Source organism: Rhamphochromis sp. 'chilingali', assembly GCF_963969265.1.
Source record: "Rhamphochromis sp. 'chilingali' genome assembly, chromosome: 18".
In the NCBI taxonomy this organism is placed as follows: Eukaryota; Metazoa; Chordata; class Actinopteri; order Cichliformes; family Cichlidae; genus Rhamphochromis; species Rhamphochromis sp. 'chilingali'.
Window position 1 is genome coordinate 11,674,496 of NC_137945.1, and position 26,695 is coordinate 11,701,190.

Consider the following 26,695-nt stretch of genomic DNA (forward strand, 5'->3'; position numbering starts at 1 on the left):
CCTTCAGAACTCCCTTAATGCTTCATGTTATTGACATCTAGTGACCGTGGAGGCCATCTGAATACTGTGAAATCACTGTCATGTTTGGGAAAACCAGTTTGAGATGATTTGAGCTTTGTCTCATGGTGTGCTCCTCTACTGGAAGCAGTAGGATAGCACACAAGGTGAGTACGCTTGGGTCTTAAAGAGATTGACATGGTCAGCAATTATACAGAGGTAGGCTACGACATTCAAAAAATACACACTAAGGTGTGTGCCCAGAAAATATCCCACAGTTAGATATCCACCACTGCAAATGCAATGAAAAGCAAGATGAATCCATGTTTTGAATCCATGTGTTATTTACAGCAAATTTTGATCCCACAATGTTGGTGAGCTTGTGCAAATTGTACCCTCAGTTTCATGTCATTATGTTACAAGTGTGGCACCTGGTGTGGTCTTCTGCTGCCGAAGCCAGTCGGCTGAGAAGCTTAATGTTTTGTGCATTCAGAGATGCTCTTCTGCATATTTTAGTTTGAAGAAGTGGTCAAGGCGATAGAGCGTTTGTAACTGTGGCCCCCAGACTCTGGAACTCCCTTCCTTTGAGCCTGAGATCTGTGGACTCAGTGGTTTCATTTAAAAAACAGCTAAAAACCATCTTTTTAAACTTGCTTTTGTTTGATTTATGTTTTTATGTTTTAGCTTTTCTGTGAAGCACTTTGTGACTTTTGTCTTGAAAGGTGCTATACAAATAAAATTTCACTTACTTACTTTTATTTGAGTTATTGTTGCCTTCCTATCAGGTTATTTCTGTTCGCCTGGACGTAGTGTTTTCAGTGGGAGAAACGTCCCATTGAAAACGCTGTCCAGGTAAACAGAATCAACCTTCTGGCCATCCTGCCCTGAGCATAGCATCAGTGAGGGATTTTCTCCCAGATAACTAGCTAGCATTGGATATTTTCTCTTTTTATGACCATTCTCTGTAAACCCTAGAGATCAGCAATTTCTGAAATGCTCGGTGTCTCGTCCCACGTTCAAATTCACCTTAATCGGCTTTCTTCCCAATTCAGATTCTCAGTTCAACTTCATCAGGTTGTTTTTACTAAATGCAATGCGTTGTTGCCATGCAACTGTCTTAGTAAGCAGTTGACTGCAGTCTGTGTTGTAATAGAAGATCACTGGGTATTCATGTACAGAAACGTGTTTAAGAGCTGTATTAAAAACATTCCCCAAATGGTTTTTAAGATACATTTATTTCTGTATTTTTACAATAAAGAATCTTATACTGAAAAAAACCCAAACCACCTTGATAAGTTCAGTGTAATCAGAGGTTTCGCTGCCACATCATCACTTGTTCTGGTATGACCATGTGAGTATGAGCAGCAGATTACAGTCACAGCAAACACAAAGTTCACTTTCCTTATAAATCATCCGTAGTTGTGCCACAAACAGAAACTTTTTTTTTACTTTATTTTTTTGTAGTTTTTTTTGTTGCGTTTTGTTTTTGTGACAACACTTGTTGCAACAATGGCCGCTGGCAAACATTAAACTCCCACTTTAATGAAAGTTAGGAGGACATGCATCAACTGTGGGCCTAAAAGGCAGTCAGCCACGAAATTGATAGCGTAATTAGTGTTTGTGTTGGAGGACCAAATTGTGTGATCTTCACAAAAAAAAGTACTAGACAATTGATAGTTGTCAAAAACTTTAAACAAGAAATACACATTTTGTTCTAGAATTGTCGTCAAAAATAATTTGCTTGCTGAGAAAATAATCTGTTAAACTGAGAGGTACTTTGCTTAAAAGTGGCCACTTCTTTGTAGTGTAACCGTATAGCAGCAAGAAGTGCGTCACAAACTAAGCAAACTTAGTAATGTTAGGAACACAACAACAATCTTTCCTTGAGACGGGATGTATTTCTTTGATCATCTTCCAGTAATTCTGGTTTAGTTCTTTCATTTTTACCCCTGGATGACATCCAGGGGTAAAATATTCTGCTCACCTGACTGAAAGGAACCACATTGTTTGTGTTACTTATCAGTTTTTAACACATTGTCAATATCATGTATCTTATGGAATACACTGTGGCGCTGAGAGACTAGCTTTTAGACACCAACCTGGTGCTGAGTATTGTGGGATGAGCACTGTGCCTCTGTCTTTGTAAGTTACTAATTAGTCCCATTTGCAGCACACGCCTGGGCCATAGCAGAGGGTGACTTTGACAAAGTGCCTGAGTCGAACACTACACTTGCTCCACACTGCAATACTGCGCTTGCGATTAACTGGCAGAGTGCTAATAGCTGGTGGTGGGGGAAGCTGCTGGAAGGGTGGAGATGTGTGACCTGATGTTAGGTGGGTTGTATCCTTGCTCTTTTTCGTCTAACAAGTCTTTTACTTTGGTTCTTAATCCCAAATGAAATCTACAAGGTGCCCTTGGGAAAAGTACTTAATCCCAAATAGCTCCAGTAACTTCCAAGCAGTGCATAATGTCAGCAAAATACATACGTTAGTGTGCCTAAAGAGAGGATTTTGTAATATATATTGATTGATAGCTCGTAGTTTAGTTTGAAGGTGAAGCTTAAATGGTAACGCTGTTCGGGACTGTGTTCTAATTGATGGCAAGCTCAAGGAGGTTTGAACAGCTGCCCCAAAGCCCTGCGCCATACATCTCGTCGATATGGCCATTCCTTTAGAGACAATTATACATGCACATTAGCGCTGTTAAGCATGCATGCATGGTCACAAACTTAAATAGCTGGAATAACAAGAGCAGAATTCAGTTAGTAGAAAATGACAGGTGCCTGAATGAGTGGATTAATTGCATGAGGAGGGTGGGGTGTTTGAGATGTGACATAGCATGCCTCTGAGAAAGACACGAGTATGACATCTGAATACGACAGCTACTGAAGTACCAACATATGACAGACTGAGCTTTGTCTCTTCTCGGACTAAGAATCTAATTAAACCGATATGGCTCAAATAAAAGAAAAGGCCACGTTTAATCCTTGTGTACTCTGTAGCTGTGAAGTTTAGACACTGAGGTCAGTAGACGAAAGGTTTGCCGTGATCAGGCTGTGATTAAGTTATTAACATGGTCTTTTTAAAAATCTTGTGTGCTTTTCTCTGCCCTCTTCTCCGAAAAGCGCGTGTCGCTGTGGCTTTGCACGGGCTCTTTTTGTGGTGACTGCACTAAATCGGAAAACATTACAGCTGAAGGCTAGATATAAATCTGGCTGCCTCCTGCGGTTCAGGCAGGTAATATCGAGAGAGTGGGGAGTGCAATTTTTTAATTCTAATCACAAACAACACGCACTCAAACCCACACTCGATCGTGCGCACACGCAAGCACATTTCCTTTCAGCTTACAAATAAATGGCTCCTGTGCCCTGTGTGTAACTTGTTGGACATAATGACTTATTTGTGTAACACACCGGTCTATTGTACTGTGGCATCATGTGGCCCTTTCACAGTCTTGGGTACCTGGGAAGCTATAGTGACCCATGATTAGAGCATGATGTTTGAATGTCACTCAGTAATAAACTACCTAGGCTGCAGGTTTTATTCCCTGTTTGTGTGGCCTGTTTTTGTGTTATGGGATTTTTCCCTTGTAAGCTGCCTGAGGGGTTCAGCAAATCACATACTGCGCCCTTCATGTTTAAGTGTTCATCACCTTCATCAGTACCTCTCATAGCTGCACGCAGAGCCAGAGGGTTCCTCCAAAGCCTGCACTTTTATTTCCTCTTCGTAAGACAAATGTCAAGTATCTGGGCTTTAGCAGGGAGCGTGGCCCACCCGTCTGCCGCCAGTGGTGTGGAGACAGCTAGATAAATGCATGGCTACAATGCGTCTGGCTTGCACCGGAGGCAAGGAGTCACGGCGCAACGCTAGGCCGTGCCGTGATAGCGACAGAAGGATTTTAATCATCGCCTCTCCCCAGGAATGACACCAGCGCCGGATGGGGTAACAGAGATAGAGAGCGAGGGGGCTGGCACCCAGCAGACAAACAACAGCCTTGCAACAATGCCGTGTGGATTAGCAGTGTCGCTCGGTGAGAAGTATGTGTGCTTCTGGCCAGGCGGGAAGAGAAACATGTTGCTTCTTTTCTTCATTTTTTTTTTCTTCCTTCCAACTTGCTAGAATCAGGATTCACAGCATCATTAACCACAGCCAATATCTCCCAACCTCCAACAAACCAAGCTGATATTAAATAAGTGTATCAATTGTGTGTGAAGCTGATCTATGGTTTAGTGAGAATATTCATTTGTCTCACTCCTGGCTGCACAAACTTAACATCTTTTGTTCATCTTTTTTTATTTCACCTTTTAGGAGCCATCCATTGCCGCTGTTATTATAATCCGACCATTATCCAGCTTCCGTCTCAGTTTTACTTCTTGTGAATCCTTAAAGATGCCTCTTTCAGATCTGCCCATGCATTCTACGTCTCTATGGTGATGTTATGTGGAGCAGAGGACAGAAAACTTTTGTTTGTGTCTAGCTAGTATTTAGGGAGCCTTGCTGGATTGAAGGCTTGAAGTAACCTTTCTGATGCAACTCAGTAAACAGGGTTCATAGGTGTCACTACAGCAAACACCAGAGCACTGGCGGTGCTCTTTAATTGGCTACGAGGTTACATTGTGCACGAACCAACAAAAAAGTGATGAATGGATGGATGGATGGGAAAAGAATGTGAGAGATAAACCGAACAGATGGGTGAATATCCACACACACAGAGATACAGAGATAGATGCCTAAAATCTAAGCATAAAAGCATTAGACTAAAAAAAGAAAAGAAACAAATGACACGTCTTAACTTTGTCACTGAGGCTTACCCAAAGGAGAGAAAGATAGCTCTGCTTTTTTGCAGCACTGTTCATTATTATACTGAAATGGTATGTTTTGTAGAGCAGCAGCTAAAGATTATTGTTTTATTGACTAACGTCATCCCACCGTAAGCCCTGGAGCAGGGACTTTAGAGAAAAGCAGTGGACAGCTCAGTATAATTTAGCTAACTGAGCCATTTACTTAGAGCAGCCAATAACACTTTTCTGCTGGAGGGACTGTAATGACATTAATAAAGGATGGCAGAGAAAGAAAATTAAACACTTAATGGAATTGTTTATTTTCGAGTACAGCCACGATTGACGGTCAAAAAGCATCTTTATTTTTTTCTCTTTAAGTCTTGTGACCCACTTTTCTTGATTTGTTTGTCCTTCCCCCCCTTTGTTTTTGGGCTGAGGTGAATTGTAAATTGTGTGTGTGCGCGCATGTGTGTGTACCTTTATTCTCCCGAGAACCCGAGCTGCAATCCTTCCTCGGGTTGAAGAAAGGATGAGGATTAGGTGGGGCGTGAAGTGATGAGAGTTGTAGTTTTGAGTTAGGGAGGAAAGGTTTGTGTGTATAGCATTTTATTTGATTTTAGACCTGTTTGGTCCAAAAGATGCTTTATGCTTAAAATAAACAGCACACAGTCCTCATACATAATATTTAAATGTGGCAGGGCATAATCATCTTAATGACAGCACTTTATCAGATATATGTTGGAAAGAAACATTCATAAATGTGTTCAGAATTATTAAAATAGGGAGCTGAAAAGCTGCTGAACTACAACAAAAAAGCAAATACAGCATGCATATTAACTAAATGGAACAGCTTCTTTTCACATTATTATAACATTCAGTTTGTGTTTGAACTGCTTAAATTTACACATCACTCAAACAGAGAGGAAGGTTATTAATAGTACTAATTACTAATAAAGTCATGTTTTTGGCAGTCTGATGAATATCCAATATTATAGTCTTTTTAATTCTGTTTTGGCCTCCATCCTCCAAAGGAAAACGTCTGGCTCTGTCATCTAAATGCTCGATTATGTTCACCAAATAGAGTCTTCCTTTTGGTGCAGAATAGGTAGCACACAGGAAATCAAAAAAGAAATTAATAAATAAAGGAGGGTTAATGAGGCTGTAAGAGCCTTGAACTTGTCATCACAAAAGCAGGATAAACATGGAACATACTAAAACTCTGGGCAGGCTGGCAAACCTCTGTAATCTATACAAGTGCCACCTTTCACATTACACTCTAAATGAGCCATTGTGCAAATGGAACTATTGATTAGTGCAGCTCTGAGTAAACATTGGTCCAAATCTATGTCTGTGAAATCTGCAAACTATTTTTTATGTCTAAAGACAACACCGTTCGCACCAAAGGGGACAGCATTTAATGAGCAAATGTGTGCATTTATTTCATTTTTATTTTTTATTTCAATGTCATAAAACTGAACCTCAATTGCGTGCCATTTTTGTGGGTAATTTAAAGGATTATGGGAAATTCTTCAGGTGCCAGCGCTAAGAAAGAGCACCCTCTTTGATCTGCTTCATCAGCCTGTGAATACGATAAAGCAACCAAAAATGATTCATTTATTCAGGAACTGTATGCTGTGGCTTTGTGTGGTTCTTAATGAGTAATCTTTCAGGTTCTGTAGGAATCTTTAATAAGTGCCATTTAATGAATGAAACACATTGTGTGGCAAGTCATTAACTTTGAAAGCAACAGTGATTGCTTTTGAAGGATTAGGGCACTTTTCTTTGCATTTAAATGTGTCGCGTTAATTTTTTTCTGGAATTATCATCTTTATAGTCAGGAGATAAAGCTGAGATTAGAAAAATGCTGTTAATGAAAAGATTTCTCCATACGCTTTTTAAGAATTTGTGCTTGTGTTTAATGCTGTTGTGGTGATTAAAGTATACACTGCACAGCAGCACTAATCGCATGAGCCAGTCATTGGATGTCAGTATTGACACATCTCTGATTTTTCTGATACAGATCAATCATGACAGGGGGACAGACAGATAATGCCTCCCCTGGCAGCAAAAATAGCTTTTCTGACAGCATCTTTACATTATCCTCATCATGCTTCAGACCCCTAAACTATTTGGAGTGACGGCACATTTGAGGGCACAAAGGAGTCACAAATCATTGCCGGTGTGTAAACAAGGGACCAGTCATTATGGACAATTACTCCATGTCAAAGCATTCTCATAGTAAAGACTACATGATTGATGTGATCACTCTTTTCCAGTCTGAATTCAGCATCTATTTTAGCACGACTGGAGTCTTTTTACCAACTAACTTCAAAGCTGAAATCATTTTGAGGTTGACGTCATAGTTTGTAAGGTGGTGTATAAGTGCTTTTTATGCTTTCATGTTAAAAACACAAGCAATGGATACGAGACAATTAAAGCTTTGCATCAGAGAAAGGTTCTGAGTAAATGAATCAAAATGAACATGAATGAGAAAAAAAGGCATCAGAGATAAGCCAATTTTTGATCTGCTACTTGAAGAGTAGGTGAAGGAGTACATAACCTACTGTTACTGTTGGATGCTAAACTTTAAGCAACTGGATAAACAATCGATATACAAAAAAGCCAAATCAGTAAATGACTGTTATAGATAGCTAGATGAATAAATGTCCAGTACTGTTCTAAAGTTTTTTTTTTTTGTGATTTAAAACGGGGTTGGGGGGGTACAGACATATACAGCACAACTGTAAACTGCAGTAGCAAAGCAAACATTGGTCACAAGGCATAGGGACAGCAAAGACAAAACACAAAAACACAAAGTCAAAACCAGTTATTGCCTCTTCCAGGGGATAACTTTGGATGAGCAGATTTTCCAAGCTTCAACAGTCGTGGGTCGAGCTTTATTTAATTTTGCTGTGGTATGTTCAAAATTAATAACACGGTTAAGACATCGTATCCAGAATGATTCCATACAAATGTCAGGACTGAACCATTGCTTTGTAATAGTCTTCTTTGCGGATGTGAATCCAGCGAACAACATTTTGCATTGTATTTGTTTTAAGGAGATTTCAGAGGTATCATTAAGGAGACAAAGACCAGGATTGGGAATATGAAAAACTTCCAGCACCTCAGATAACAAAGAGTTCACAAAGACCCAAAAATTGGATACAACAGGACAGTCCCAAAACATGTGCAAAAACGTGCCTGGTGACGTGATACGTAGCATGTAGTTTCATCTGGAACCTCCTATAGGGTGTAATGTATGTTCTGTGTATGGTTTTGAAATTAATTAATTGATGTGCCAGGTTCTTAGTACTGTGCTAAAGTTTTGAGCTACCCAGCATTTCATTATATTTAGCTTTCAAAGAGCCAGACGTTACGTCCGTGTAGTCATCCAGGTCATGGTAGACTAAGGATCTCGGAAAGAAAATGACTAGACTTTCTTGAAGATGCTTCACCTCTTATCCGGGATCCTTCTTCAGTTCTAAAACCAAATGATGAAGAGTCCCAGATATTTAAACCCAGATGGGGGCTGTTTGATAAGAGGATTGTTAACCTACTATTAACCATGTCCCTCGTTGCATGAGTCAAAGTGTGGAAAAAGGCGTGGATCATTACAACCAAAGGTTTCGGGTGAAACCACCAAGATCTTGTCTCACCTTGTCATGTGACCTATTGAGGTCACCTCACTCAAGATATGACTGAAGGTCGAGACACTTGAGGCACTTCTCAAAACTGCATTGTATGTGGCTGACAGTGTCGTAAGCTGAAAAGCCAGACTTTCTTGTACTTTCAAAGCAGTCTTGAACAACAGTTCTACAGGTTTTCTGAAGGTCTTTCAAAGTTAATTTTTGGAAATTGGCTGCTTTTTCACTCATTTTCAGTCCAGTATGCTAAAAAACACAAGGTTTTTGTTTGTTAAACCACTTAACACAAACCTATGAATCATTCGAGCACAAAAAAGTCATCTAGCTCAAGGGATAAATCAGTGTTGTGTCTAAACATAACAGTAACTTAGCAAAGAGCCAATTTTAAATTGTATCTTTAGGCACTTTGTTACTAGCAGCCTGTCACAAAACACATAAATTGTTCTTATTTATTTAGTTGAATCTATGAAAAATGGCAAAGATAACACAGTTTGACAGGAATAAAATAGGATTTTTCCCCATCAAGGTAATTCCTAAACAGCTATTAGCTGAAAACTTGGCATATCTCAGCATGCTGTGCCCTTGTTTGAGGAAAATAGACAAGGAAAAAGGAAAGAGTGGCAGGCCTAAACAACCATTTACAGCACATAGACTGTATCTTAAATTTATGTCTCTATGAATTAGGAAAAATACAACAAAGACCTGACACATACATACTGTCCTTCTCTGAAACCTCATCAGAAATGGTGTGAGGGGAAGGGTGGCCTTTAAGAAGCCATCCTTAAGAAAGTGAAACAAGAAGAAAAGGCTGAAGTAAGCCAAATCACACAAGAACTGGACTGAAAATCTGTGTCAACAGGTCATTTGGAGTGATGAATCCGAATTTGAAATTTCTAGTTAAATCATTAGCAATATGGATGAGGTCAAGAAAGAGGTACAACAATGAGTGTCTACAGCCATCTGCAAAAGGAGGGTGGAGCGTCTGTTATGGTCTGGGGCTACATTTCAGCCAGTTGGGTCAGAGATCCGATCAAAATTGATGGAATGATGAACATGGAAAAGTACCGTCAAATTTTGATCCACCATGCAATACCATCTGGATTGGCAACAGCTTCATATTTCAGCATGACAACGATCCCAACCCAAAGACATTGCCAATACAGTAAAATCAGTCAGGGATTGGCCTCCCCGGACCTCAACACTATTGAAGCGGTGTGGGATCATCTTGACCAAGAACAGAACAAAAGGGCAACATCCAAAGATGATCCAAACTCTGTTTTTTGCCTCATATGTTGTATTCTATTTATGTTTGCATGTTTCATTAAAGCACTCCACCTTTATCCCATTTCCCTTACAAAGTATAAACAACTATAACTATAACTATTCTAACTATAAGTACTATATTTGAAATATTTGAAACCCTTCAGCTTAAACTGAGTTGGGGTTTTGGTTTTTTTTTGCTCAAACTTGACAGGCAGTTCTGGTGAAAATGAGACAAAGTGTTATATATACAAACTTGGAAACGCCCTCTCTGGTTCTTTCATCAGGTGTCATCCGAACAGCTCTGCCAAACATGGACCGGGAGACGAGGGATCAATATGTTCTCGTCATCCAGGCCAAAGACATGGTTGGCCAAATGGGTGGCCTCTCCGGCACCACCTCTGTAACGGTCACGCTCACAGATGTCAATGACAACCCGCCTCGGTTCGCTCACAGTAAGACTCTTTTCCTGATTGTCCTTACTGGGTTGATTAAGCTTATAGCCTAAATGCCATATTCAACAGCTACTCAGCAATCAGAATATAACCGGCTCCTTTCTTTCTTTCTTTTTTCCCCTCCTGGCTGAATGAAGCGTTAAAGATCTATCATTATTACTGAAAAACTTCTTGAACTTAGAGAACCAAATGAGGGCATACTTTGTAATGTATGCAATGAATGCAGCGGTGCAAAAGGCTGGGTTGTTGTTTCACCCTTGGAAAAAAAAAATCATTTGAATTTATTACAGTTGCTGTAACAACAAGCCGTAACGAGATTTCTTTTCTTTTTCCACAATGTGTGGTAAAATAAAGTTGGATAGAAAATACTCAGACCTCTTACAAGCAAAACACACTCATTAAACTTCATCTCACGAGTTTCCAATGTTATTTTTAAAATCTTTCTTACCCTAGTGTCTCTTCATATTTCCAACTTGTATTTTCAGCAAACATTTGGACTTTTAATGCCAAATTAAAAACCAACCTTCCTGCGAGGTGTGCACCTCTCTGCCTTATTCTTCATCAGAGCTGGTGTTTGCTTCAGTGTTGGATACCAGGATCAATCAGACTGCCTTTTTTTTCTCTTTTTTTGGTTGTCAGCCTATTTCACGGGCTGCTAATGGGTTCCAGGCCGAGCTTTAGGATTCAAAGGCATGCAGCGCTTCTCATGATAATCCGAAGCGCCAGCAATCGGTTTACTGCTGATAGCCCAACCGCTGTCTGGCTGGTGCTCTCACCACTGGACTGCCATGAAGCCGAGTCAATTTGCTGGTCCCTGGGGGGAAAGAAAGGTTCAAGTTTGCACAACAAGTCGTCAGTGTCGTTTTAACCCAGTGCTGTCATGCAGAGAAGAAAGAGACTTTGGAGTTCTCGATTTTGCTCCAGCAGTTGAGCTCACGGGGTCATGGGTCAGAATCGATACGCCATCATGGAGCATCGGAGCTGATAGAGTCCAAGACCAATAGCTAGTCCAAGGGGAAAGACACCAAGGTTAGCTGCGTGAGAGGACAGGCTTTGGGAGAGGAAAGGGCAGGAGGTAGGTGAAGGGGCAGTACAGAGGGAGGAAAGCAATTTTTTGGTCTTTTAAAGAGCTGCTGCTCCACGGCAAATTAAAAAGCCATTATAAAGATTACATGGCAGCAAACAATGTCAGGGAGATTAGCATTTAGACGGAGGCTGAGGGAGACACTGTGAGGAACACAGAAAGGTCTGGTAATGAGCTCTGCCATGGTGATTGGGGAGATTATGATTATGAATATGATTCCCTTCTTTATTCTCATAAGAGTACTTTAAATCTAGAGGGTCACACAAAAGCTCAGGGAACACAATGGAGAGTTTTGGACTAATAGAATCTTTGAGTGGACATTTCATTTCACAAAAAAATGTACCACAGAAATCTTAGCGTGACTCCAGTTTTCTTTCTTTTTTTTATTACTTTCTCTTTTTTGTATTTGGGAGGATAACCTGTTACATTCAGACAGCCTTTTGAAAGTTTTGTGTTTTGCAGATGATATTGTTACAGAACCCGAATTTAAAGGACGGGGAAATATAAAATTAGCCTTTGACGTTTTTGATTGCATATTTTAATTTTCCATTGCTTTTCTCCGCAGTCTATTCAGAGCGCCACCATGAAGTTGAAACAAAACGCTTTATTTCATGTGTGCGACTGCTGCTGCCTGTCTGTTTTATGTAACATGAATTCATTGAGGAGACACACAGTCAAATCAAAGCTGAAGGGCAACAGCACGAGCCGTAGCTGCTCGAAAGCGAATTGGCGGTGAAATAAGCACATCCATTACCAGCATCCACTCCTGTCCTTCTCTTTCCAGAGAACTATCAGTACACGGTGCTCGAGTCCCTGCTGGTGCAATCTGTTGTGGCCAGAATAAAAGCGGTGGATGCTGATATAGGCTCCAACGCAGAGATGGACTACAGGATCATGGACGGTGATGGGCCCGGCATGTTCAACATAACGACAGATGAGGACACACAAGATGGGGTCATAATGCTGCTGAAGGTACAGCTTGAACAACAGCCTGGTTTTATTACTTAAGAGCTTATTCAGGAACCCAACTCAGTCAGCTTGTGAATAGAACTGCTGAACCAAGACTTGTTTATACCAAGACTTTGTAACCACAAAGGGTCCTGAACCTTCACTCTTGAAAATCAGTGAGACAGGTTAACATTTTAGGGCTTTGTACCCAAGCTGGTGAGACACTGAAAGCTGCCTGGAATCCAGATTGGAGTGGTGTGGGTATACAAGCAGTGTGCAAACCAATCTTTTTTCTCTCTTTTTTCCCCATGCAACTATTTAACATTTAATTAATAAACATTTAGATGAAGTGGGAGAGAAACTTTATTTTATATTGTTAACACATAAGCCACCTGCTGCTTTAAGTATTTACTAAAACTTTACTGATCTCCAGCAAAAAATAGTCCCAAACAGCTGAAATATTTCACTTCTAAAAGCTGCACCGTCCAGCTGTTCAAGTTTTGTGTTCTTTTTTACGTTTAGCATCCTCGGTAGGACTTCGGAGCTAAGTGGCTGTAGGACTGTTAAGTGTTATGAGACAAGCTTAGGCTGAGTTGGCATCAGTCAACACAACAGTTGCCAGCTAGAAGAAAAAAAAGAATAAAGCCAGATGTTTCCTTTAATTAATTAAATGCACCCGTGTCACAGATGAATCACGCGTTTCTGAAAACAGTGATATGAAATTCTACTACCACACACATGGTGATGCAATATTTTTATATAAGAATAATGACGTGCCACTGAATCTCAGTGCACTGTGGTCTGTTTGTGCCAGACAGCAAACACTTGTTTTATGAAGGATATTAGGATAAGTTCCTCTCCCTGGTTTTCCTTTCTCCGCTTTGCCCTTCCTACTGTGTTTTAAATGTCAGCAGAACCTTTGGATTAAGTGCTAATCACTAATGACAAATCAGCGCTGACTATTTCCACCTCTTGTGATGAAATAAACATCACGCGGTCACCGAAAAGTTCACTTCTCCAGTCGTCTCAAACTCAAGAAAAGACCCAAACTCAGCAAAATAACAGCGGCGCTACTGGCACCAACTACATAAATAAAGAAAATTGTCAAGTTAAATGTAAAAAGTAATTTATTCATTTCTAATGGAAAAAGAAAATGTTGTGCGTTCCCACCTTAGTTTTGCATGCTCCGTAGCACATGGCTGATACATCACATTTCAGGGTTTCAAAGGGCTTGAAAATGGTCTCCGCGGGCCACATTGATGTGACACTTCATTGCTGGCACTCTTTTGTGGGAGAGGTAGGGCCATTGTTGGCCACAAGCAATTCTTGTCAGATGGGCCAATTTAATCCCTTGTTTGTTTTGCACCAAACTCAGACAATTACAACATAGGAGAGATTCACAGACAATGAAAGTGTCAAATCAATGTTCTCTTGCAGTATATTATACGTTGCTATGGGGAGTTCAATAAGCCAGACAAAATGACAAAAATGTTTCAAAAGCGTTCATTTCAGCGTGCTTTTCACCATGTTGTGAGACTTGCTTGAAATCAATATTACTGCTTTCACAGCACAAAGTAACTATAATCCATCACCAAATCACTTTGTTTAAGTCTAACTGGGTGTTAAATTGTAATGGGTCTTTAGAGTCCACGTCCTTAATTGTGATCAATATCTCAGCATCGTCTGAATGATTTACAGATTTACATACATAGTAACTGTTCCTCTAACTGTGAATGGGTGAAAATGCAGAGCTGCAATCCTGGTGTAGTTTTTATTTCTCAATTCTAAAAAGAGCTAAACATTTCCGACACCTCTCATATTTTGATAAGGGAAGCGAACGTTTCTCTCAATGTTTTCTGTATTCTCCCTGTCTACCTCTCCTCCAGCCTTTAGACTTTGAAACAAAGAGCAGCTTTTCTCTGAGAATCGAAGCCACAAACAGGAATATCGACTCCAACTTCTTGAACTTGGGACCGTTTAGCGACACGACATCAGTCAAGGTGACGGTGGAGGATGTGAACGAGCCGCCCGTCTTTTCCACACCGTTGAGCAAGATGGTCGTTTCAGAGGACGCCAAAGTGGGCACCTCGATCGGGAGAGTCTCTGCCCATGACCCAGATAACTCCAACAGTCCAATCAGGTGCTAATGATTTATTCACCCGATTCAGACGTTAAAATCCCAATTTGTTTAAAAATGTGTTTAGTCCACATTATCGACAAACTCAGAATCCGTAGACCCTCCGACCTCCCCGTGTGGCGGTCATAAAGACAGTGCCAGATGGTGGTAGGGAAGAGGAGTGCAGCATTTGCAAAAGTGAAATGCCATCTTGAACAAGAGAAGGGCATTCCTGCTGGAGGGTCAAGGCTCAACACTTGTGCCGTGGCATTTATGGCTCAAAACAAGCACTCACATTGTCAGTCTGCGTGGTGTCACTCACAAGATCCCCCCACCAACCCCTACCTCCACCCCCCCCCCCCCCCCCCTTCCTGTTTTGCATTAATTGAATGAATATTGTATGGGATTCAAGCTTTGTCTGTTCGGATTGTTAGCAATCTTAATCAGAAAATCAAATTACTGCACCATTGTAGCTGTAAATTGCTTCTTTTTACTCCTGTGACTGCTATCAGCATCTGCAATATATTTCACTACAACTGTTGAAATTAAAATTATTGTGGAACTAATGCAGCCACAAGAGTCAAATTACATTGCAATAATACCCTTTGGATGTACGCTAATTGAAGATGCAATTTTCTCTAGAAATATGAGTTGAATTTTATTGAAAAGGTTTGATCGGCGCTGAGTGCTGAGGGACAAGTAGGCAGTCTTCAAGCTTATCAATATTTAATGTGCTTTTGTTTTGCTCGTGATATAAAGTTCCAAATTGCTTCCACGTTTCTGAATCTAATCCAATCTATGGACTGTACTCATTAGTTGTAATATTTAGAGACAGCTTGGACAACATCATATGTCTTCTATAAAGTGTGAAGATAATGTATGTATTTATATATGAAACCGAATGCAGCTCTTACTGCTGATGGGGAAAAAACATGATCATAATCTTTCCTTACAAGTAGAAGAAACTCTAAAATGTCAAATCAATACCACTATCCAAAAGCAATTTCTAAAAGTGTGTATGTGCGCTTTGTGTACTGTTGTGTGCCCAGGTACTCCATTGACAGGAACACAGACTTGGAGCGCTTCTTTAATGTGGATGCCCTAAGTGGGGTCATCAGCACAGCCAAACCTCTGGACCGAGAAGCAAACTCTGTCCACAACCTCACCATCTTTGCCATCGAGAGCCGTAAGTTTCCTTGTGGGAAAAACTTTCAAAACTACTATGTAGTCCACTATTGCTTTATTCATCCTATAAATAGTACTTCATCAGCTCTAATATCAACATTGTGAACCACATGCTGGTGCTGGATTCTGTTTAATTAGGGATGTCTTCTATTGTGTGTCCAAAAGTAAAAACCCACGAGTGACTGAGCTAGATAGCTTGTCTGCTGGTTAATCAACCAAGAAATAACTACTCTAGTTTACAGGGTTAAAAAAAAGACCTTCGCTCACAGCTAGCAGGTCCTTTGTGGACTGTGAAGAGAGAAGCCCGTTGTGCATACTATCAGAGTTTAAGCCCTAAAACCAGGTCTGTCCTGCTCCTTACTGGAGGGGAGACAACATTACCTCAGAGAGCATCACTTTTTTATGTACACAGTTTCTCTTGTGAGCAAGTAAGTTATCCAAGTCCTCAAAAGGGTTATATCAGCAGGATGCATTTTTCCTAAGATATACTGCAATACTGTAGCTGGCTTGCAATATACATGAAGCTTTAGATCCTTTCTGGCCTGTTATCCACTCTGTAAGCTGTCTGTGCTTTGGACAATGCAGTGTGGTGTTGTTGGGGTTGTTGCGGAGCTGTCGGGGAATGTTAATTCACATACGGGAGGGTCATTCTGACCTCCATGTCTCCCTGAGCCATGGGGACGAGATGCTGACTAAGGGCGGGTGATCTCGCCCACGGGTGAACAATGTTAATGTGATGTGAAGAAGTGCCGTGTGCCTTTTTTGTTCGTCTGTCAATGGCTCCAAGGACATAAACCCCTTTTTTTGTTCCTTCTTCTTTTTCCCACATTGCATTCCTATCATTCCGCACAATGGACAGCAATCACAAGCACGCTATCCACTGAGCACGCCAAACAGCTGCGTCACATCGGTATAAGTTAAAAAGACAACCAGCCTGTCAGCCCAGCACTTCTTTTGCTTTCACATCTTCAGATCAAACACTGCGTGAAAAAGGTCTTCTTTTCTTTTCTCTTTCTCAAAGCCTTTTTATCCATCTTTGCTTCAAAGATGTGTTTTTATTTACATCTAACAGCACACAGATGCGCCACTTGGTTGAATCCCGAGTGTGAGTGCTTGCCTGATATAGCAACAAAAAGAAAGCAGCATATAATAATAGCCATATGAAATGTCACAACAGTCCCTCATGCATGAGGCACTGACTTCTGACACATAGTGACACTTGGGCGCTGTTTTCAGCTGAAAACATCTTCGAGTTCATGGACTGGCAACAAAATCTACTGTCCTGCCTTATGACAGTATTTATAGTAAATGGGTTCTTTGTTACTGAAGAGGGTGCAGGGACTCTGTGGTTGAGGGATGTTGTGCACTCGAGCTGCAGTCACTCACATTTCATCCACTCTGGCCAGACCACGCCAATGACAACAAGTCTGTGGCCCGAGGCTCCGCACGTCCTTTTTATCACCATCAAATCAGCCGGCCCGAATGTCACGGCGTCATCTCTGGCCGGCACCGTGGCACCACCAGGCTAAATCATCATCTTGCACTCAGACACAGCCATTTAGCCATCAGTGTGTATCAGGCGGACAGAGGCGTGAAGCCCTCCGTGCGAGATGGCTCATTCGCACACGCAAACAACAAGCCAGCACCGAGTCTAATCACTGCGGCTGATCCGCAGCAGAGAGGGCAAGAACGCCAGCTGTTTGAAGCAGACTGCATATTTCATTACAGCAGCACTTTTTTTTTCCTCCCTCCACCTCCTTTGTGATTAATTATAACACATGAGAAAGATCAATATTCCATAATTTGGCCCAGTGCAAAGTTAAGGCAGAATCAAAGTGCTTTAAAGAAAGTTTGACAGACTCTCTTCTCTCTTTCCCTTTCAGATGACCCAACCCAAATCGGAAAAGGCATCACTTTGATCACAGTGCAGGACATAAATGATAACGCTCCGGTTTTTGCCATCGACTATGAAACACTGCTTTGTGAAAATGCCATACCAGGACAGGTAAGACCCAGAAACATCTCCGCAGTCGGTCTTGCTTCCCTTCCTTTTTTTCTCTCTCCTTACTTGCTTGAAGTTTGACTCACAAAGACAGCCCGCTGACTCTCAAAGCCATTAAAACCCTTTCTCTTTTGTTCCTCAAAACAAGTCCACTGTGTGCATGCACTATCCACTTCACAGCTCGAGGTCACTCCAGGGAGACAGCATCATTAGTATGAGACACATCCTTAAGATTTAATAGCAGGTATTGTAGTTCTTATCGTTCATTAGAGATGTTACTCGCATTCAATACTGTCAAAGGCAGCTAAATTAATGCCTGTGGTCTTAACAACCTAATGCAATGGCTCATGCTGGGATGGAGTAGTGTTCGGCGTCGGTCTGATTTTCCATTCTGAAGTCCTGCGTAATTAGATGGTCGCCATGCAGGGCAGTGATGTAGAAAATGCAACACAATATGGTCGGAAGGTAACGAGAGAGATTTTAGGAAGAGGAGGAGGAGAAGAAGCTGATTTTTTCGCTGCTTTTAGCATTTGGCCTCATTGTTGCTAAATGACTTGTGTGTCAGTGGCGGCGATTCATCTGCTCTTGGCATTTGGAAAATACAATCAGAGGCGAAGGGTAGAAGAGGCGTGTAGACTTGAATAAGTACAATTGATCAGAATGATGCATTATATTGGGAATGGCCATTAGGCCCTTTTAAATATGTTATTTGCATTCATATTTGGGAGTTGTTTGTCACCAGGCTCACAGGAGGGTGAGCAGAAATAGCAAATGATTTCATTTGCAAAAAGTGAAAGACTACATTTTCTCTGTGTGTATTTGTTTTATATGCACGGAGCGGCTCATTTTCCATCGAGGTTCCAGAGACTAACCCTCATCTGACCGACATATTTAACATACATGGATTACCGGCTGAAGTCTCTGGGGAACTGCTATTATATTTGCTAAGAGCAAATATAATAGCAAAACACTAATAATGGCAAAACTTGTTTCTTCTCAGAGCGTTATTAGTTATGTAATTAAGGGCATCTAAAGATAAAAAATGGAATTAATCTTATTACTGCAGAGTTACAACTAATTTGCAGTTTTGTAAAATGAAAAACGTGTCTTTAACACATGCACTTGCCGATGTTATCTGAAGTACAATCCACATTATTACTAAATACTTATTTATCATCCTTTTATTCTCAGTAGTTTTAAGTAAACATCACTTTTGTTGGCTTTATATGAGAAAAGCAATCGGAATAAATATAAAATAATAGAAATAAAAAAAACAATAAAGGCAGCCCAAAGTTGTCATTTCTGAAAGGGTGACGTCTCTTTGGTGGCATCTCAAAGGCATCCTGATCAGATGCCTTAGCCACCTCTGCTGGCTCCTTTCGATGTAGAAGAGTAGCGGCTCCACTCTCAATCTCTAAAGGGAGAGCCTAGACAGCATTCAGAGGAAATTCATTTCCGCCACTTGTATCAGTGATCTCATTCCTTCCGTCACCACAGCTCGTGACCATAGGTGAGGGTGGCAACGTAGATCGACAGCTTTAAACTGACACTCACCTCTCTCTTCAGCATCCACACCAATCTGCCAATCTCCCACTCTACTCTTCCCTCACAAGACCGCAACATACTTGAACTCCTCCACTTGGAGAAGCAACCCCATCCCTGACACAGAGTGGGCACTCTTCTGGCTGAGAACCACGGCCTCAGATTTGAAGGTGCTCCTTCTCATCCCAGCTGCTTCACATTCAGGTGCAAACCACCCCAGTGAAAGCTGGAGGCCAAGAGAACCACATCATCTGTAAAGGTCAAAGACCAGATCCAGAGTCCGCTGAATCTGATGTCACAACAATGATAACATCATTAGGCAGACCTAAAAAATGGGAGCGATGGAAGAAAACTCCTGTGAGATATGACATAATACACCTCCAGGGTTTGTACGGATCCCAGGATGAGTGTTAAAGTGAATTTTCAAATTTCTCATTATGCTGCCATGTTGGTCTTTTTTAGGCATTTTTTGAGCTTGTATCTTTTTTTAATCACAACTAACTAAGTGGAGTTCAGTATACACAATTCAGCCAACCTTGAGGTATTTTAAGATATTACTCAATTGAATGTAATTCATCACACTGTAGCTGTAAGGCTTAGCATTTGCAGGAATAAACACTGCCTCTATATTAGTTGACATCATTATTGAAAAATGCATTCTACCAGAGCTGAATGTCTATTTTTGGTTAACACTAGCATCCCCAGGCTTCTACCTTTCTACCTATAAAACCCGAGAGCAGTCAAATGGTGGAAGTGGAAGCTAAATTGGCTAGTCATTCATAAGTATATTGGGTCGTTACCTAGGAATTCTGGAGGGAGGGGAGTGGGGGTGAGTGATTGAGGGGGTGGGGGAGCTGCTAAAAGCGGTGAGCTTCCTTTTGTGTTTCATCTTGATGCATTCTCAATCATCCAGGGAAACAAATCTCCAAAAGTCACCAACTTGGAGTGTTTCAGTTTGCCATCTTGGGGAGAAATCAACACACATGGGTGTATGTCCTTTGTTGCTGACATTTATTGATAAAAACAGTACAAAAAACCAACCATTTGTACACATATTTACAAATAATTCAACATTGTCAGCAATCACTCACAATCCTGGCACTGCCTCTGGTGTACGGACCTCCTCTCCAAGGAAAGAAAATGCAGAGAAGACTCACCACTCAGCAGGCCTTGGAAATGATCCTGACGGAAGTCGACCCTTGTGACTCGGATGGAGAAGACCTAGCAGTTCAGCCGGATTCGGACTCAGAGCTGTCTGATCAGTCTTCCGGTTAGTTTCATTTCATGTTATTTCCTTTTTCATTTCAAACAAGTAAGTGGATGTAGTTAGTAAGTAAGATATTTCAGACATTATTCTGATACAGAGGAGGAGATACTGGAATTATAATTAGTATCTATGCATGCATTTGTGATTTTGTTTGACCTTCCCATTTTGCTCACAATTTGAATTTGTTCACACTGCAGATGAGGAGACTGCTTCTCCACCGAAAAAGAGACCTTGTTTGGGGACTGAGACAGCGAAAGATGGCACAGTGTGGCGTGAAGAACAGGTGGGGACCTGTCTCCCTTTCACCCCAATAGAAGCGTACGCTGCAGATGGAGAGCCAACGGCTAAGGCCAGGAGAAGTATCTCGAGTCGCCTTCAGAGCTTCCTGTGTTTCGTCACTCTTGACATGCTTCGTAGCATTCAAGAATGGACTATTCAACATGCACAGCAAACGGAGCATGTTCATTGGTTCATGGACCTCCCTGAACTAATGGCATTTATTGCAATTGTGATCTTGCGGGGGGTTTGCAGGCTTCCATCGGTAAATGACTGCTGGTCAGCAAACCTGGGAAACCCACAGATAATTGGAACTATGGCACGAAACCGCTTCCAAAACATCATGCAACACCTACGCTTTGATGACAAGTCCACCCGCTGTGATCGAGCAAAGACTGACAAGTTTGCTGCAGATCGCAACAGATCGCAATGAATTCACCACTCAGGTATGTTGCAGGTCTTTTGTGGTTCTATGTTTATGTGTTTCATTGTGTGTAAAAGGGCTATGAAAATAACAATTTATCTTATTTCTTAGGTGTTTTCAACCTCTGCTGCCACGCTGACGGCGTATGCGGCCAAACGGAAGAAGACAGTCTATATTCTTAGCAGCATGCACAGCGTGGTTCACCAAACACTGTCACCCTTTACAACAAAACAAAGTGTGGCGTGGATGTGATTGACCAGATGGTTCTGGAGTACACTGTCCGCAAAGGAACACGGCGCTGGCCAGTCGCCGTGTTTTATAACATGATTGACATGGCAGCACTGAATGCACATGTGCTGTATCAAGCATGCACCGGGACGAAGGAAAGACGGGTGGACTTCCTGGTGGCGCTTGCAACAGAGTTGGCTCACTCTCATGTAGCTGCGAAGAAGGCAAGAAAAGAACAGTTGCTTCGGGCAGAACCCTCCACACCGAGCCCTGGAAAAAGAGCCACGTGTCAGGTCAAACACAAATGCAAGATAAATCAGGCCACTGTGCGATGTGTTCACTGCTACAGGTACACATGTGGTAAATGCAGACTACAGGTACCATGGCAGTGCCAGGATTGTGAGTGATTGCTTGACAATGTTGAATTATTTGTAAATATGTGTACAAATGGTTGGTTTTTTGTACTGTTTTTATCAATAAATGTCAGCAACAAAGGACATACACCCATGTGTGTTGATTTCTCCCCAAGATGGCAAACTGAAACACTCCAAGTTGGTGACTTTTGGAGATTTGTTTCCCTGGATGATTGAGAATGCATCAAGATGAAACACAAAAGGAAGCTCACCGCTTTTAGCAGCTCCCCCACCCCCTCAATCACTCACCCCCACTCCCCTCCCTCCAGAATTCCTAGGTAACGACCCAATATACATATGAATGACTCCAGCATTTGACTGACTGCTCTCCGGCTTTTAAAGGTAGAAACGCAAAATGATGACTCCGCGGGGGTCTAAGGTAGAAAACCAAAATGACTGCTCTCCGGGGGTCTAAGTGTTAATGATCCCGCCACTTATCCTCAGACGATTGTTGTTCCTCTGCGATATTAAAGTTAGCGCAACATAAAGCAACCATCTCTCACTCGTCGATATTTCAACTTTTAAATTAAGGAGATAATTTGTAAACTTCTTCCCACTAGCACCTTATAAATTATGGCACAGAGACTGAAACAAAGTCATTCTCCAACAATCATACCAGCCTGCAGGACACAGCAACAGCCATTGCCCATGACAGCATCATCAGCAGGAAAAGGTGCTGCAAATCTGTAATTACTCAGCTGAAGCAGACAGATTGCTTACTCAATGCCAGCGATAGCTGAGCTGCGTGGTTCCCCCCTAGGTGTAGCTAGAAGCTTCTTTGCTGTAAAGTGAGGAGCTGGTGGTGACTGAGGCCTTGGTCCCTGTCCATCCAGCGAGTTGAAGCGATGCATTCAAATTATGACTGCACAGTCATAAAATGGTGCAGTTAAAATGAGCTACTTTAGCTTGGAGCTGGTTTTAACCTTATAATAGTTAAGACACTTACAACACAAAGTAGTGAGTATGTATGGTTGTGTGTGGAAATGTGTTTGGATTTTACTCAACTAAAGTGAAATACTGTCAGCCCAGCACTAAGTACCTGAAGTATGCACGTGATTTCATATTTTTACACAAATAGCTACATTCAAGGATTTAATTAGCTCCTCAATTTACAAGTTAGGAGCTGTGACTCATCACATCACCTCAAAAGAAGGAAGACAAAGGAACACAAAACAAATAGGCGTTAAATGTCTAGAATATATTTCACAATTAAACTCACCTAACATATCTTTTATCTTCTTATCTAAACACTTTTGAGAAAATGTTTTGTGAACCGTGTGGATTTATACTTGCTAATTGTAAAATGCGCTCTGATCATCATAAATCACAATTGACCAAAAAGACAAGGAAAAAAAGCGAACTAAACTAACTACACACAATTCCCAGGCGAGCCCAGACAGTCATTCCCAGTCTAGGCTTGAAAAGGTAAGCAAACCGCCTTTGCTAACAAAACAACACTTGGAGCCAGGTGTTGTGATGAGATTGGAAGTGTGGGCTGATGGGTTGATAACTAAAGGCATCCGAAGTCTGCACTCACAAAGTGTGTTCTTCTCATGAAAGATTGGTTGTTGTGAGCCATGCCTCAATCGCAAATCACGAAAGCTGGAAAAGACTCCAGAGCATCTTTAAAGATCTAAATGTCCATCAGTTCGCAATAAGACAAGCCATTTCCAAAGAGAGGGGCTCCGAAAGACTGATGGTACTCTCTGTAGGAATAAATCTCCACTAGAAAAAAAAAGGTAATGAATAAGAAGGGTGTTGATGGAAAGACACAATGAAAGCACTGCTTTTCTGGGGAAAGTAAAAACGTGCTGCTCTTCATTTCCTATTAGTTTAGTCAGAAGACAATCAGATCACAAGAAAATCCTTGTTATTCACAGTGTATATAAGGTTTCCACGTTAAAAAGGACCATCTAGCTGTTGTTTCACATTGAATTTCTTACATTCCAACAGTTAAATATGTGATTTATAGTCACATGTAGATGTTTTTTTTTTTTTTAATGTAGCATTGCAGCCATCGTAGCTACAATTTCTTTGATTTCTCCATCGGTGAACCTTTACATCCATGCAGCCCCCATTCCCCGCAGGACCCTGAGTTTGTTTACTGACAATAACAAATATGTGTGCCTAAAATGTTGAGTTTAAGTAATTTGAATACATGTAAATCTGTAAAAAAATTTAAAAAAATTATTGCAATTAAATCTGATCATATTAAACATGTTTGATTTGTATATATTTAGTTTAGATGAAGCATATTTTTCTTAATGATGAATTATTTGAATAAATCTTTGATTTTACATATTTTATAGAGCTGTCAGTGTTAACCTTATTTAAATGGCATTAACGCGACAAATTTTCGAGTTAACGAGTTACCGCGGATCACCTTGTGTGTGGAGCTGCACAGCATCACCACGTTAGCGCCTTTAGCTCGTTAACGTGTTGACGCCATCCAGCCATCCAGGGCGATCCGCGGTTACTCGTTAACGGAGATTTTCCGCGTTAATGCAGTTATGGCTTTACCGTAACTTACCATAACTTATTAACGCTGACAGCACTAATATTTTGAGCGTGATTTTGAGTTCTAAGGTTTTTTAATGTACAAAACTGAGAACAGTGGCCCCCTGACATGGGACCACTAAAATGTCATCACATGAGAGTTAGCTACATTTAGTCAAGAGGCTCTTTGCTGGTAGTAATCTGTATTAAAAAGAGAAAGTTAACAAAAAATATTTCACAATATTTCAGCCAGCAAACATATATTACAATTTACTAACTATACATGTTACAAACATATTACCTCTACAGTGAATCCAGTAAATACAGACTGTAACTTTCCTATTTAGAGATCTGTTACCGAACCTTTTTAAACTGTGTGACATTTACATGCAGTTTACGTGTTAACATTTTTGATTAGCGTTTTCTCCCATAATTTCTTTTATATCATTTGGAAATACTCGAGAGCCACATATTGACATGTCACATCCCGTGCAGTATTTTGTCTGTAAAAATAAACCTGTGCTTTCAGTAATGTAACTGCCATAGCAATTGCCATGATTGTCTTTGTCACATCTTGAGGAATCACAAATCTTTGCATGCTGCGCTCACCTCACGTCTTTCACATGGGATAAATTTAGATGAGAAACGTGCTTCTTGTACTTTCTTTAACCTTGTCGTAGGAGTGAATGACTAGGAAGTGCTTGTTTTCTTACTTTTTTTAAATTATCTGCTAATTCCAATTTTATTCAGTCCCATTGAAGCCCTCTCTTGGGCAAGACTGAAGTGTACCAATGGGAATGCACCTTCAGACTGAATAATGAGGGCACAAAAAAATGGAAATTTCATGATGAAATTTACACCCAAAAATACAGAGCAAAGGGAAGGAGAGACGCTGACATTTGAATGTGAAAACACAGTTTGAATTACAACGAGATGTCTGCTGTCTGTTACTAGACGGACTAGGTGGACTCATAACCTGTCAGATACGTGCTCCACCACCTCCCTGATTCCTTATTAATCAAAATGCCCCTGTTGTGTACTATATGTCTGGCTGTAGCAGTGAACCAGTGGCAGTACTAACTGTGTCTGCTTTTCCTGTAAAGCATTGTTAAAAATCTCACGCCGCCCACTGGCTGTCACGCCCATTGGCTTATTCACAGCTGTGACAAAGATGAAATAATAATAGTTGCCAGTTGGGGCCAGGGTTGACTCTGTGGCTCTGTAGCACAGATTAAGAGGGAGTGCAGGGATGGAATAAGCTGCCATTTTTCAGGCCTAATTAAGGCCGTCTCGTGGCACTGGTTCTCTCCAGAGATGCTACTTGTTACGGATCAACGGTGCGTCTGTCTTCTGCCATAATATTAATTGATATTATGATGATGTGGAAGGGGCAGGGCAGCAGGGACGGAGGAGTGGGGGGTCACGTTGTACAATCACTTCAGTGTAACCATTACATACATGAGTGGACTTGGCATTCAGCTGCCCCCAATCTGCTCCCTGCCCCTCCCTGCAGTCCTGTAGCGTCCCTGAGGGATTTGGGAATGTTGGGTAGTCATGAACTGAGGTTTTCAAACTGCAAGGTAAAAGAGTTGAAAAGAAAGCAGTGAGATACAAACACTGCTGAAGTAGCTGGTGCATGCTGACGTTTGAAAATGTGTTTTTATGAGGCTGTGAGGCTAAATTAAGATACAAAACCCCTAAGTGGCTACTTCTGCCAAATTTGCATCAAACTTTGTGCTCCTTCTGAGCTTTCAGTCAAATGTCAACACAAGGTAATACACTGATTTTTAAATTTGCTGTGATGTTCACCTTTTAAGGATATTCTTATCACATATGTCACATTTAGCTTAGAATTTACTGACCCCCCCCCCCCCCCAAAAAAAACAAAAAAACAAAAACAAAAACGAAAAACAAACAAAAAAACAAACAAACAAAAACAAAAAAACTTAGGTTCCTGCAAAGTAATCCAATAGTTATACCTGTCTTTCCATCCACAGGAAACCTAACAGCAACAGATGAACTGCCTTGACTGTATATAAAATGAATGTAGCAACCATAGCATCTGGTTTGTAAAGCCTTGCAGTTTTAGCATTCTGAATGACACTTTGGAGCTGGGTGTAATGATATTTGGAAGAAAGACAGGCATGCTAAGTGTTCAGCTAACACTAGCTAGCTTGTTTATCAAGATGCATCAACAGACTGTAAGGCTGCATCACCTGGGTGCAAATAGCAGCTAATGTAACATACAAAAAAATGCAATACAATTGTATTTACCAAAACTAGAGCATAGCCCCACTGAACCTATTCTGTTTATCATATAATGTCATGAAAATCAGTGTCTTACATTATTTACTAGAAGACAGCTAGCTGTTACAGCTGACCGTGATCACCTGTCAGATAAAGAGGTTCCCAGGTCTGTGGAGTTTGCATGTCTTCTCTGTGCTGGCATGGCTTTACTCAGGGTACACCAGCTTCCTTCCACAGTCCAAAGATGTACATGTTTGGTAACTTGATGATTCTAAATTGGCCCTATGTGTGAATGTTAACATGAGTAATCAGGGTTTAGAGAGCTAGACT

General features: G+C 41.1%; 2 protein-coding genes across 4 annotated transcripts in view; both read left to right on the top strand.

Moving 5' to 3' along the window:
* Window positions 1-26,695, top strand: part of LOC308385940 (cadherin-7-like) — a 123,553-nt gene that overhangs the window by 64,677 nt on the left and 32,181 nt on the right. Inside the window, exons 5-9 of the mRNA XM_080865155.1 lie at window positions 9,970-10,137; window positions 12,006-12,193; window positions 14,056-14,309; window positions 15,335-15,471; window positions 17,354-17,475. Of these exons, the coding sequence (XP_080721281.1) occupies window positions 9,970-10,137; window positions 12,006-12,193; window positions 14,056-14,309; window positions 15,335-15,471; window positions 17,354-17,475 (869 nt within the window). The remainder of the gene's footprint in view (window positions 1-9,969; window positions 10,138-12,005; window positions 12,194-14,055; window positions 14,310-15,334; window positions 15,472-17,353; window positions 17,476-26,695) is intronic.
* On the top strand, window positions 19,864-22,041 carry LOC308385941 (uncharacterized protein). Of its 3 annotated transcripts, XM_080865156.1 has the most exons (4): window positions 19,864-20,003; window positions 20,095-20,284; window positions 20,479-21,003; window positions 21,093-22,041. In XM_080865156.1, the coding sequence occupies exons 1-3, from the start codon at window positions 19,908-19,910 to the stop codon at window positions 20,988-20,990; spliced, it is 798 nt and encodes a 265-aa protein (XP_080721282.1). In that variant the 5' UTR covers window positions 19,864-19,907; the 3' UTR covers window positions 20,991-21,003; window positions 21,093-22,041. The 3 variants fall into 3 exon arrangements, with proteins under 3 accessions (XP_080721282.1, XP_080721284.1, XP_080721283.1); XM_080865158.1 differs by having other exon boundaries at window positions 19,877-20,003; window positions 20,479-22,041; XM_080865157.1 differs by lacking the exon at window positions 19,864-20,003 and having other exon boundaries at window positions 20,014-20,284; window positions 20,479-22,041.